We start from the raw sequence: 14,582 nt of genomic DNA on the forward strand, positions 1-14,582 counted from the left end.
TTCAGCTAAATGGACCACTGGAGTCTGACTGTGTAAGGCAGCTTACAAAGTGCTGATTTCAAGCCCCAGGATCACTAATTGGCTATCCCTGTTTGACAGTAACATGATGCCACAAGTGCATACATTTTAAGATAAATCAGTCTCTCAAGATTCGGCAAAGGAAGTGTTGTTGGCTTTTATGGCTTAATTTCACCATCTCAGCAAAGCCTCTTCAACTGCATTTCAAAGGACTTAATTTTATTCAGATCCTCCCAAGTTGCTGCCTCCCTCCCTCCCTCCCCCCCATGCCCCCACTCCTTCTCAGCAGGCCTCCTCTCCTGAGCACAGTCACATGTAATGGTCTTTAAACTAACACACTTGCTAACTGGCAGGAATTCAGGTTTGGTTGTTCATTTGTTTTTTAAATGTTGGTTCCAGCGATTCAGCTTGGGAGTTTTGGTTATTTCTCTCCCCCCCCTCACACCCCAATCCCAAATGACTGGAGAAATTCGTCTTGATTATAATTGCTCTTACCCACGCATATCTAATTTGTATCTTTTTAAGTGTTAATTAGTAAACAGTTTGAGCTGACATCTTTATGCATTTGCATCTGTGAAAAATAGCACTTATTGCTGGCTTAGCTGCAGGCCCTTGCTGCTCACTGCAACATTGCGACATTGACATAAAATTAATGAAGACATGGGTGCCAATTTTTTTATTTATTTTTTTAGCTGCCTTTAGGAAGATCTCCTCCTTGGCGAGACTCTCCTTCATGCCATTTAATTTATTTTATTTTATTAAGGAGAGGGAAATGTGTACTCATACATCACTTTCTGTGCAACATCTTTGCTAAGCAGGCGTTCGTATTAATTTTTCAAGAACGTGGTGCACATTTCCCGGTTACCTAGGTAGCAATCGAACTTGCAACCGGGATGATGCCAAAATGTATTCTCCTTTCTTTAAAACTTTCCCCAGCCATTAACTTTCAAGATAACCAGGTGTTGATAATAAAACAATGCAAAAAATAAACAAACAAACAAACTCTGCTCTCTTATTGTCACACAGTGTCATCTAGTGGTGGCATTAAATATTGCATTGGGAGGGGAAGTACTTGCTCACTGCATTTATATTATTACTTTTTCTTCAAGGAGGCATACATTTAATCCCCACAACAACCATGTGAAGCAGGTGGGGCTGAGATGCAGCAACTGGCCCAAGGCCACCCAGCAAGCTTATTGGCCAAGTGGGGATACAAACCCAGGTCTCCCAAGTCCTAGTCTGACACTAACACTACACCACAGTAGGACTCATACACTGAGGTCCAGCACCGAGGGCCTTCTAGCAGTTCCCTCATTGCAAGAAGCCAAGTTACAGGGAACCAGGCAGAGGGCCTTCTTGGTAGTGGCACCCGCCCTGTGGAACGCCCTCCCATCAGAGGTCAGAGAGAACAACAACTACCAGACTTTTAGAAGACATCTGAAGGCAGCCCTGTTTAGGGAAGCTTTTAATGTTTAATAGATTGTTGTATTTTAATATTCCGTTGGAAGCCACCCAGAGTGGCTGGGGAAACCCAGCCAGATGGACGGGGTATAAATAAGAAATTATTGTTGTTATTATTATTATTAAGTAAATGAACAGGGCATGTTAACTTGCTCACAAAAATGAAATTGTGACATTAGGTTACTGACAGACAGGGATAGCCAATTAGTGATCTGGAGCTAGAAATCTTCCCTCCCCCACGAACATGAATCAATTACAGTCATACCTCGACATCCAAACGCTTCGACTTCCGAAGGTTTCGACTTCCGAAGTCGACAACCCCTGGAAGTCTTTTCTTCGCGTGCGCCCACGCTCTGCACCTGCGCAGAGCGGCGCGCGCGGTCGGTGCATGCGCAGAAGCGCGAAATCGCGCTTCACGCATGTGCCGTAGTGGCGCTTCGACATCCGAAAACCTCGACTTACGAAGACAACCGGGGAACAGATCGTCTTCGTAAGTCGAGGTACCACTGTAGTCCCTGGTGGCTTAATCAAAATAGCAATTGAAGGTGTGGTAAAACATTTCACTCCAAAAGAGAAGGCATGGATGTCTTTTGGATTTCGTATGCAACAGAACTCTCATTCCAGGTATGACTATGGTTCTGATCTCACTTCAAAACTAATATTGTAGAATTGGGAAAGGTTCTTGAAAACAGTGGCTGAAATGATCAACGGAATGAGGAACTCCACTTTGAGGAAAGGTTGCAGCATTTTGGGTTTTTTTAGTTTAGAGAAAAGGGAAGGGGTGACATGACAGAGGTGTGTGAAATTATACACAGTGTGGAGACAGAGGAAGGTTCCTCTCCTTCTCTCATAACACTAGAACTTGTGGACGTCCAATGAAGCTGAATGTTGGAAAATTCAGGACAGATAAAATAAAGGATTTCTTCATGCAGCACATAGTTAAACTATGGAACTCATTCTCATAAGAGGTAGTGATGACCACCAGCTGGAATGACTTCAAAACAGGATTAGACAAATTCATGGAGAATAATGCTACCAATGGCTACTGAACACCTGTTTCTAGAAATTGTAGGAAAGGATAATGCTTTTGCATCATTGTAAAACAAACACATCTTTGCCTGAGGTCAAAATAATCACAGTTGGCACCAAGCCTTCTCCCTAGGGGAGAGCATTCCATAAACAGAAGAACACCTGTTCTCTTTTTACCTCCCGCAGTTCATGACATCAGATTATGATCCTGGGGTTTGGTCACATTCATAGGGGGGAAAGTGTGACTTTGTTTTTTCCCTTCTGGTCACTGCCCATTCCACAACTTAACATGGCTTAGTAACTTCTTAATATTCATTCTATTTGTATACCTCCTATCCTCCCAGCAGCTCATGGTGAGTTACATGGGTTTATCGCTAAAATTAGGAGGAACTTACCTAATGGTAAGTAAGAGCTGTCTCTGGGGAGGATGAATTCTGTGATCATATTTTATCCTCACAACAACCCTATTATGTAGGGCAGGCTGAGAAAGAGAGAAAGAGAATGCCAGTGCTCTGTCTAGTCAGGTTGTAAGGCAGGCATCCCCAAACTGCGGTCCTCCAGATGTTTTGGCCTACAACTCCCATGATCCCTAGCTAACAGGACCAGTGATCAGGGATGATGGGAATTGTAGTCCAAAACATCTGGAGGGCCGAAGTTTGGGGATGCCTGTTGTAAGGGATCAATTCCAACCTGTTATCTCTGAGGATGTGGACAGGCTGCTTAGACAAGTTAAACCAACCACCTGTTTTCTTGATCCTTGCCCATCCTGAGCCAGAGAGGGCTGAGCGGTGGGCTCTGAGAGAGCCAGTGTGGTGTAGTAAAGAGCGGTAGACTCGTAATCTGGTGAACCAGGTTCACATCTCCGCTTCTCCACATGCAGCTGCTGGGTGACCTTGGGCTAGTCACACTTCTCTGAAGTCTCTCAGCCCCACTCACCTAACAGAGTGTTTGTTGTGGGAGAGGAAGGGAAAGGAGATTGTTAGCCGCTTTGAGACTCCTTAGGGTAGTGATAAAGCGGGATATCAAATCCAAACTTCTCCTCCTCCTCCTCCTCCTCCTCCTCCTCCTCCTCCTCCTCCTCCTCCTCCTCCTCCTCCTCCTCTTCTTCTTCTTCTTCTTCTTCTTCTTCTTCTTCTTCTTCTTCTTCTTCTTCTTCTCCTCCTCCTCCTCCTCCTCCTCCTCTGTGGGATGGTGAATGCTTCTCTCTGTGAGGGAGTCTTCCTGGAACCCCTTAAAGAGGCGGTTATTAAACCGCTTCTTAAAAAACAATCTTTGAAGCCGGCCTAGGGCTTGCCGAGCAGAAGGTCGGTGGTTTGAATCCTCGCAACAGGGTGAGCTCCCATTGCTCGGTCCCAGCTCCTGCCAACCTAGCAGTTCGAAAGCACCTCAAAGTACAAGTAGATAAATAGGTACCGCTGCAGCGGGAAGGTAAACGGTGTTTCCGTGTGCTGCTCTGATTCGCCATAAGCGGCTTTGTCATGCTGGCCACATGACCTGGAAGCTGTACACCAGCTCCCTCGGCCAATAACGGGAGATGAGCGCCGCAACCCCAGAGTCGGTCACGACTGGACCTAATGGTCAGGAGTCCCTTTATCTTTACCTTCCTATGGCCAATTATCACCATCTCAAATCTTCCATTCCTCAGCAAGGTGATTGAGTAGGTGGTTGTGGAACAACTCCAGGCACACCTTCCAATAAGGATTCAGGCCCCATCATGGGACTGAAACTGCCTTGGTTGTGCTGGTCAATGATCTCTGGTGGACTAGAGAGAGAGGTGAAAGCTGTTTCCTGGTTCTGCTAGATCTTTCAGCAGTTTTTGACCATGGTATCCTTCTGGACCCTCTAGCAGGGCTGGGAGCTGAGGGAACTGTTATGCAGTGGTTCTGCTCCTTCCTGGGCCATGTCCAGAAAGTGGTATTGGGGGTGAATGCTCAAACCCCTGGATCATCCCCATCTAGCCCCACATAGGATTATAGGAAGCTGCCTTATACTGTGTCAGGCTCTGGGTCCATCTACCTCAGTACTGTAAACACTGACTCGCAGGAGAACTCCAGAGTTTCCAACAGCACGTGTGCCCTGGCCCTACCTAGAGATGCTCTGGATTGAACCTGGGACCTCCTGCATGCAAAACAGATGCTCTACCAGTGATCTACAGCCCTTCCTGGCCAAAAGCGTAGGAAGCTGCCTTATATTGAGTCAGAGCATTGCTCCATTTAGCTCTGCATTGTCTACACTGAATGGCAGCAGCTCTCCAGTTTTCCAGACGGGTAGCCAGGTGGCGCTGTGGTTAAACCACTGAGCCTAGGGCTTGCTGATCAGAAGGTTGGCGGTTCGAATCCCTGTGACGGGGTGAGCTCCCGTTGCTTGGTCCCAGCTCCTGCCAACCTAGCAGTTCGAAAGCACGTCAAAATGCAAGTAGATAAATAGGAACCGCTACAGCGGGAAGGTAAACGGCGTTTCCATGTGCTGCTCTGGTTTGCCAGAAGCGGCTTTGTCATGCTGGCCACATGACCTGGAAGCTATACGCCGGCTCCCTCGGCCAATAATGCGAGATGAGCGCGCAACCCCAGAGTCGGTCACGACTGGACCTAATGGTCAGGGGTCCCTTTACCTTTACCTTAGCTATCTCCCAGCCCCTACCAGGAGATGCTGTGGATTAAACCTGGGACCTTCTGCACACAGGTCAGATGCCCTGCCCTCCATTGCATAACACTCAGCTGGTGAAAAGCCCCGGATGACTCAAAAGGTTGCACATTAGTTTGTGACATCTTGGTGGGCTTTAATGAAGGCTATTGCTCTACTGTGGCTTTTGGTGAACATCAAACCAGGATCAGATTCCCTGCCAGTCAGTGCCCATAGCAAGGGCAGCTAAACAGAGCAGTTTGTGTCATCGGAATCAGGCACTGCTTTGCAGCTTCTCTCTCCAGCAAGGTTTGCTCCAGTTTGGAATGTTCTACAGTTGTACCTTGGTTGTCGAACGGAATCCGTTCCGGAAGTCCTTTCGACTTCCAAAAATGTTCAACAACCAAGGCGCGGCTTCTGATTGGCTGCAGGAGCTTCCTGCACTCACTCGGAAGCAACGTTGGATGTTCGTGTTCCAATGAACCTTTGCAAACTGGAACATTCACTTCCGAGTTTGCAGCGTGAGGAAACCATTTCCATTTCAATATCTGCTTTCTTTAGTTTAGCTACATTATCCAGTGGGACCAGTCATTTTCCGAGGACCCCAACAAGAGAAGCCTTGGAAGCTGCAAGTTGTCTGTCATGGACAGACAGCTTCTAGAATAAGTGCAGGTTGTAGCTTCACTGAAGGCAGGGTAGTTCTGTGGCACGACTGGATCATTCAATCCCACACAGTTGCAGAGGCAAACCCAAACGCTCAAATTATGCTCCCAAATTCTGGGGATGTCAGAAGCTGCCTTATATAGAGGCAAACCATTGGTCCATCTAGTTTAGTGCTGTTTTTGGGTAGGGAACTTCAAGTCTGAGGGTCAAATGTGGCCTCCAAGTCTTTCTGCTGTTGTGGAGGCATCCTGGGTGGTGGCTCAAAAGTATGAGGGACAGCAAGGGAGAATTTAGAGCCTGGTTCATTTGTTGAATGTGGCACTGCCCCTCCAACCTCAACCAGCCCCCACCTGCCTGTTGTGGGGTGGGGGGTGATTAACAAAATCAGTCCTCCTGGCAAACTGGGAATATCCTCTCCCTCGCCCAAGTTTAGGATATTCCACCATTCTTCAGCAGAGTTTCTTTTTCCAGAACAGATTTAGTGGGTGCCTTGGGGGGTGAGGGGGTGGAGAGCAGTAGCTGGGTCAACTGCAAAGCAGGTGAAACTTTCAATGCAGTCTTCCTGCTTTGCTGTGGCTCCTCGCTGAAGGGAGAGGAGAAACTGGACCATCCCTGGAGGACACTGGACCACCCAGCAGCAGCTGGCTTTGACACTAGACTTATGGGTGGGGTAGGGTGAAGTATTGGAGCCTCAGCTTCAGGATCTGTCCTTCCAGTGAGCACTCAGGGCTGATTTCCTTCAGAATGGATAGGTTTGATCTTGCAGTCCATGGGACTCTCAAGAGTCTCCTCCAGCACCATAATTCAAAAGCATCAATTCTTCAGTGATCAGCCTTCTTTATGGTCCAGCTCTCCTTAGACGGCTTTTAAAAGCAATGCGTGGCTGCTTAGACACATTTATGGAGGCTAGTAGCTGTGATGTTAAATGGGGGCAGTCTGTCTTCAAATGGCAGATCTTTGTTGTGCAGGGAATGACGGGTGGAGGACTCTTTTGACTGGGGGGTTCCAGGGTAGAAACAGCAATGCAAGGCTAGATGAAGATCAAGCTGTTGATACACTAGTGACCTCAGCTGCCTCCTCTTAATCTGGAACCAGCTTTCCCTCTTTAACAGCAAACTTCTGAGGTTCCATGCCAGAATAAATGGCACAAAAATTGGGCTACTGTGAATAAAGCAATGCTTGTTTGATGTGGAACCTAAGATACATAGGCATGCGAAACTATTTTTAAAAAGCCCAAAGGAGACATAGGACCCTAAACTCAGTCCCCTGAGGGACTGAGCATGCTCAGTGGCCTCCAGAAGCCACATAATGTTCAGCATCGGGTGAGATACAAGTGAATTGGTGCCCTCTTATTGTATGCTGCACGAAGGCATAGCTGAGTAGCTGATTGGAGTCTAGAGCAGGAGCACTCTTGTTAGGAGGTGAGAATTCCATTGCAGTAGCTTGTGGGCAGCTCCACTCTCGGGACACCCATACTGGCTTACCCTACAGATTGCAGCATGTGCTTTGAACCCTCAGAAATACACAAGAGCCTATTAATATTATTATCAGGCTTCCCATGGTCACAGGTAATGCTGGGCTAGATGGATCTCTGTTCTCATCCAGGGGGTTCCCAAACTAAGGCCTGGGGGCCGGATGCGGCCCAATTGCCTTCTAAATCCGGCCCTTGGATGGTACAGGAATCAGCATGTTTTTACATGAGTAGAATGTGTCCTTTTATTTAAAATGCATCTCTGGGTTATTTGTGGGGCATAGGAATTCATTCATACCGGTATATATTTTTCAAAATATAGTGCGGCCCCCCCACAAGGGCTGAGGGTCAGTGGACTGGCCCCCTGCTGAAAAAGTTTGCTGACCCCTGCTCCAGATGTTTTGAGACTACAATTCCCATCATTCCTGACCACTGGTCCTGTTAGCTAGGGATCATGGGAGTTGTAGGCCAAAAATATCTGGAGGGCCAAGTTTGAGGAAGCCTGCAATAGCACCTTAGAGACCAACTAAGTTTGTCATTGGTGTGAGCTTTTGTGTGCATGCACACTTCTTCAGATACCTGAAGAAACACACGAAAGCTCATACCAATGACAAACTTAGTTGGTCTTTAAGGTGCTGCTGGAAGGAATTTTTTTATTTTGTTCCGTAAGAAAACAGTATTTAGTACTCAAATGTTTACTTTTGGTGTTGCACTGTGGTTTGGCCACAAGGTGGCAGTATTTCTACATGTACTGTTCTTCACACTAGGCTTTGGCCCTTAATGCTGATTTAAGTAACAGCTCAATGAAGACACTTCTCTGGTTTAATCCTGTCTGGCAGGAGCCAAGGGCTTTTAGGGACATCTGCAAGAAAGGATTATTTGGAATCCTACACACACACCCTCCCCAGCTGAAAGAAATTCCACGTGTTGAGGAGATTGTTGTAGTTACTCTGCCATTGCATGTAAAAAAAAGACACCCTTTGGCCAAATAGTTTAATGTGGCCCCCAGGCCTCTCTGTCTGGCTCTCAGAACTTTTCCCCAGACCAATTTAAATGTTAAAGCTTTGTACACTAGCTTGGTTCCTACACATGCTCCTTTCTGTCCTCCATCTAGGGAAGCAGGAGGCAAGAACAGATTTCAGCCAGGAACTGAAGCACTCAAGCAAGAAGGGTGCAAAGCAGAGCCAGTGGGGGATATATACAGTTTGGAGTGAGTGCCAGATAAAAGGGAGGGCCACATTTGGCCCCTGGTCCACAGCTTCCCTACCCCTGAACTCCACACACACACTCCCCACCCCAAAATCGCTTAAAGAGATTACCTAAATTAGGGATTCTGGTCACATCTACACCTTACACTTAAAGCACATTATCTATTTACAAAGTCATTATATGCCCTTCCAAAAAAAAACAGCAAGGTGGAATGCAGCATATAAGGATAATATGAGCAAGAGATGCACGGAACTATAATTTAAAAGATCAGTAAATGCTGATGGGTTGAAAGGGAAAACAGAGTGATGTAAAGACCTGACTAAACCTTTCTTCCCTCCTGAAGTCATCTTCAGGAAGGGAAGGGTGCTTCGTGCCAAACCTCTATTGGTAAGGGGTTCCACAGGCCAGGGGCTGCCACGTGAAAGACTCGTTCCCTAGAGAAAGTTAACCAAACCTCTGGGGCATGGGGAACCACTTGAAGTGGCTTCGCCACCTCCAAAAGAATCTTGGGAACTGTAGTTTAAGGGTGCTTGGGTTTATAGCTCTGTAAGGGGGCAAGCTACATGTCCCAGGATTCTTTGTGGAGAAGCCATGTGCTTTAAATGCATGTGGTGGGTGATGACCCAAGCCTCTCTTTGTTACAAGTCAGGTCAGCTTGGGAAAGAGTCTGCTTAAAAATCTCTTGGTGCCCATTCCTCAGCTGCCTTGGCTCTCTTGATGGTTGTGTGGTGTGGCTTATCTGTGAATCCAGTTCAACACATCTCTATTTCTGTTCCCCACAGTACGATTACAGCTTCCGGACAGAGCAGAGCGCTGCAGCCAGGCTCCCCCCGAGCCCCACTCGATGTCCACAGCTCCAGCAGTCCTGAAGCCCCCACCCCTGGGTGCCATGGAGAGGCGAAGCACATGTACTACTGAGAGGGGAGAGTGATCCCCCTCCTCTCCACGTAACCTTTTCCCCAAACCCCTTTATACTCCCCTCCCCCCAAAAGCAGTGTTACTGGAACCCTTTCCAGCAAAGGGAACAATTATCTCTCTTTCTCTTTCTCGTGTCTGATGATTTGTCGCTGTCTTTGTACAAAATAACTGGATAGGATTTATTTCTTCTTTGTTTCTCTCTTTTTATTTTTGATATCTCTTCTTGCTTCAGAGATTTAGATTTGGCTGCGTTATCCCTTTTCATCAACTGCCTTGACCTCCCATATCTCCTTTCAGGGTCCACTCTGCATCATAACCGTGTTAACCAACGTGTTGGATTGGTGGGTGTGTCGGTCCATCACCTTTTTTATGATGATGTTTGCTTTCTTTTGATAACTGGTTCTGCCAGGTAAAAATCCAGTGGAGGCATCTTTCTCCAAAACGCCTTGCACCATCTAGGAAGCCACAGCCACCTCATCTGTGGCTTTTAACAGTGATCCCCCAGCTTATTCTGGGATACCGCCAATCCAGTACAGTCTTATTGCTCACGTGGGACTCTAAAATCACAGCATATCATTGGTTTCTAAACTTGTACCTCAATCTCTATACAAGGTTGAGGTTTACGTCTGGACTGAACAGAGACAATAAACTGGGTTGTGCATTTGGTTGGCTGGTGTTCTTCCATAACCTGTGACAGTTTCACTCGGCACTGGAGGGGGGAAGAAAGCAAGTAAGAAAAGCCAACAATTTTGCCTTCTTTGCCATCAAAATCCCACACAGCCAATGGTTTGCAGTTGGAAATGAGCTGAAGACCTTTTGTGGCCTGGACTTCCCCTCTGGCTCACGAAGAAGCCTGGAGATCCACTCTCCCAGTCTGACTAGCAAAGCCATTCTTCATCCAAAGATCATGCTATCCACCTTACTTGGTTTCCAAGGCCTGTTGGGGAGGGCGCTTCTTTTTTCCAGTTGAGAAGAAATAGGCCTAGATGTTTGCCTAGAAGCGTGATAATTGCTCTGTGGTGCACTGTCTATCTGTCTCTGAATGCAGACTGCCTGGAAAGATGTCCAGACTACCTTTCTCTCCCCAGAAATACTTGAATGTGGCAGCTAAGAAAACAGCCAATCAAAACGTGCCGGTCGCAGCAGCTGGCCCCTAAAGTCTTTGTCTCCCCTATTGGCTGCTTGATCATGAGAGCTACCACCGTGTGTGCCTCTGGAAGCCTCCTGAGAAGGGAGTTAAGACTTCAGTTCTCAACAAGTCTGGTCCCACTTCGCCAGCCCAAGGACAACTTTAAACTTCAGTCTCCAGCATGCTCACGACATGTGTCTCGTTCGAGACCCAAATGCATGTCTTGGTGAAATCTGTTAAGTGTATTGTTATATTTTGAAGTTATTTTGGAAAGCCTGTGTGATCTCATGTGCTGCTGTTTGAGAGTCCCTGCCAGAGAGAACAAATGCTTTTGAGGGGCAGCAAAGAGGGACAGGATTATTACCACTTCTCCCCACCCACCCCCCTCTTCAGGTGGGAAGGTTCAGCTGTGTAACATGTAAATAATGATTGTCTACCAGTCTTAAAACTAGAACACCGTGGTCCTAGAAAGGCAGCTGCTCTTGCGAGTTGTTTGGCAAGCATGTTCTTTAATTGTTCTTCCGAGGTTAACTGCATGGATGAAAGTTGATATAGACATGCCATCTTCCTCCTGACGGTGTGGGATGTTCCTAGTACTTTATTACCTGTAGCCCTAATCTCTCATACGGCTACTATTCTACGTCTGACAAAATTCGGATTTTTTCCTATGGTGACGACTTCAATGCTTTTTTGAAATACCAAATGTCAAATTCTTTTTAAAGTGTCTTTTTTCCCTTCTCTTCTCTGTTTTGGTGCCTCTGCTTTGCTGGTGCCCTAAGCATGTGCTTCGGCTGCCTACAGGCTGACCCAGTACTGCTTCCAACTCCAGGGTTATCAGAATCCTCTCCAGCCCAAGTGGGTGGGCAGATCTGAAGCTTGTTGGTGGACTGAGTTGCTGCTGTTTCACTCACAGTTCACAGCAGTGCTTACTTGATAAGAGTGTTTTCACGGGCCTTTCTCTCCTCCAGGCTTTTGACACATATTGCCCTGCCGTCTTCATCTGGAGAATCCATCTTCTAAAGCAAGGGTGGGGAAGCAGTGGCCCTCCAGTAGCTGTTGGACTACAATTCCCATCATCCCTGACATTGACCATGCTAGCTAGGGGTGATGGGAACAGGAGTGCCAAAGGTTTTCCAGCCCTGATCTGCATGCTGCTGTCTTTGCCGCTGTTCTCCCTCAGCCCTGTTTTCCACCCTGAACCCCCAAAATTACCCGTGGAGCAGGAAAAGCTATGGCTGGAATGTACCACTTGAAACTGAAGATGGGGACTCACATCATTGACTATTCCCCTTCCAACACATACACAAAATCCAACACCCCCCCCCATGTAGAAATCTAGCGTGTCAGGGAGAAGTCTAGGTTACCCCCCTTTTGATCTGACGTGCTAGGTGGCGGGATTATTGTTGGCAGTCAGGTCCACAAAAAGGCTTACCACCTCAGCTGAGAACTGGGCCCTATGGATCATTCTTTTAGATTCAGAAAAAAATAGGTTGTTAGTGCCAGGGTGATTAGTTTGAAGACCAGGGTCCTTTTCTTACAAACCTGGAAAAAGCTGGTACGTTGGAGCCTGCCACTTAATTTTTCCTGTAGGGGGCAGGCTGTACAGGAGAGTGTACAGAAACCACGTGAGTCCCCCCCCCCCCTGTTCCTTGTTGAGAGGCCTGCAGACTTTCACAACCAGCTCCTTTATCTACTGGGAAAGCACAGGGTGACCCTTGTCTTCCCCTACTGGAGGTTGCTGGTGTAGCATTCAGTGTGTTCTGAACAGCCTACATTGTTTTGAGTCTTTTTCAAACAATGACAAATGCGTTTCACAGGAAATGCTTTGTCTCAGAAAAAGAAAGTGATGCAAGCTGTCTGTACATTGCCAAATGCAACAATTTGCACACACATCTCTCTTGTTGTGTGCGCACATCTGCAAGTCTCACTGACCTTTTTAAGTGCTTCCTGTGGGTCATTCCAGCAACCGCCATGGGGGGGAAACAAAGGGGTTGGTTCCTTGGCATTGGCCATGTGTTCCTCTAGATCTCAGATACAAACATGCTGGATATAAGTGGTGTTACTCCTGTGGTTTTATGGTGGCTGAAAAAAGTGCGGCTGCAATTCTGGAAATGATTCGCAGCTTTCCTCCGCAATAATGATGTCACAACTGAATGCATTAAAGAGCATCTGATAGTGCAAATTAGTTTAAAATTCACTGGCAGAGCGCCTGCTTTGCATGCAGAAGATCCCAGTTTCAGTTTAGGACATCTTCAGGGCTTGGAGAGACCCTCCTGCCTGAGACCCTGGAGAGCTACTGCAAGTCAGTGTAGACCAGGCATAGGCAACCTTGGCTCTCCAGATATTTTGGAACTACAACTCCCATGATCCCTGACCACTGGCCCTGTTAGGGATCATGGGAGTTGTAGTTCCAAAACATCTGGAGAGCCAAGGTTGCCTATGCCTGGTGTAGACAGTAGACAGTGGTACCTCAGGTTACGAACTTAATTTGTTCTGGAGGTCCGTTCTTAACCCAACACAGTTCTCAACCTGAGGCGCGCTTTCGCTAATGGGGCCGCCACGCCACCAGCACGCAATTTCCATTCTCATCCTGGGGCAAAGTTCTCAACCCGAGGTAATACCTCCGGGTTAGCGGAGTTTGTAACCCGAAACGTTTGTAACCCAAGGTACCACTATACTGAACTAGAAGGGCCGGCGGTCTGTTTCAGTACAAGGCACCTTCCTGTCTTCAAATCTGTTGAGTAAATTGGTTATTTTCCAAGTAGATATGGAAAACAATCTTCCACTAGGATTGGGTTGATTGTGACTCTTCAGGAGTTGCTGGACTACAATTACCATCAAGGTTAAACACTGGCTGGGCTGAATGTGTGTTGGAAGTCTGGCTAGGCATGCTCCAGATGTTGTCAATGTGCTTCCCAGGTGCTGCTCAACTGCAGCTCCTGTCGTACCTGAACTTCGGTTATAGCTGCTGGGGCTAATGGGAGTTTTTGTTCAACATTTGGAGGGCACCAAAGAACACCCCCAAAATTGTTGAGCTTTTTTTTTTTTTTTTACATAGACGTAACGGATGTAGGGCAGCCCTACTATTTTCAAACTGAAGAGTCACACCCCACCTCCACCCCCACATTAATGATTAAGCTTGGTGCTCTGTTTTCAAAAAAACATCAACTGTGGGTCTGTTTTGCCCAGGTGACTTGTGAGTGCTCAAATGTAAAATGCATTAACAAGAAGTTGACCATTTTTTATGACATCAGATCATACAGGCAAAGAGAAACACTTTTTAATGCAGTTGGGAATCTTCAGTTGTATTGTATTTGTGCGTGTGTGTGTGTGCATATGTGCGGTGTGTGTGTGTGTTTTTAAGATGCTATGCATTTTATTTGTGATGGGACATTGAAAGTGGATTAACTCGTTCATTAATTAATCCTATTAATATCCTTTCATATTTATTTTAGATTGCCTTCCTTGTATTTTAAAAGGGAAGTTTGTGTCTGAAAATTTAGCCTGTATTCTTAATATAATTTGTTAAATAAAAGTTTTAACCAGTTTCATTTTTTTCTTCTTCTTCGGAGTTTTGGTTTTTGGTTCAGGTGGAGGCATTGCATGTTCAAATGCTTCCCCCACCTGCTGCTTGTGAAAATCTAGTAACTCGGGAAGAAGTGTACTTCTAACCTAGGCTTCTCCTTGAGATGCTAGTGCATTCTTATTTAATGTGGTTGGCCATTCAGATATGCAACTCATCCATTTGCATTCTGATCTGATATTCCTCCAGAGTGTGGTATGTCTGATTATCAGTTGCTGGGAAGCACAAGTGGAGTGAGAGCTGTTGCACTCAGATCCTGCTTGTGGGCTTCCAAGAGACATCTAGATGGCCACTGTGAGACCTGGATGCTGGACTGCATGGACCTTTGGCTTGATCCAGCTACAGTGCATCTTAAAAAGGTAAAGGGACCCCTGACCATTAGGTCCAGTCGTGACCGACTCTGGGGTTGTGGCACTCATCTCACTTTTTTGGCTGAGGGAGGCGTACAGCTTCCAGGTCATGTGGCCAGCATGACAAAG

The 14,582-nt window shown here is 46.7% G+C and overlaps 1 protein-coding gene across 4 annotated transcripts in view; it reads left to right on the forward strand.

Annotated features, from left to right (window-relative positions):
• Window positions 1-10,056, forward strand: part of MVB12B (multivesicular body subunit 12B) — a 90,714-nt gene extending 80,658 nt beyond the window's left edge. For all 4 annotated transcript variants that reach the window (XM_035113350.3, XM_035113349.3, XM_035113348.3 and 1 more), the window contains exon 10: window positions 9,256-10,056. In XM_035113350.3, the coding sequence (XP_034969241.1) occupies window positions 9,256-9,342 (87 nt within the window). In that variant the 3' untranslated portion in view covers window positions 9,343-10,056. The remainder of the gene's footprint in view (window positions 1-9,255) is intronic.
• Window positions 10,057-14,582: the final 4,526 nt, after the last annotated feature.

Source organism: Zootoca vivipara, chromosome Z2, assembly GCF_965207765.1.
Source record: "Zootoca vivipara chromosome Z2, rZooViv2.hap1.1, whole genome shotgun sequence".
NCBI classification, from domain to species: Eukaryota; Metazoa; Chordata; class Lepidosauria; order Squamata; family Lacertidae; genus Zootoca; species Zootoca vivipara.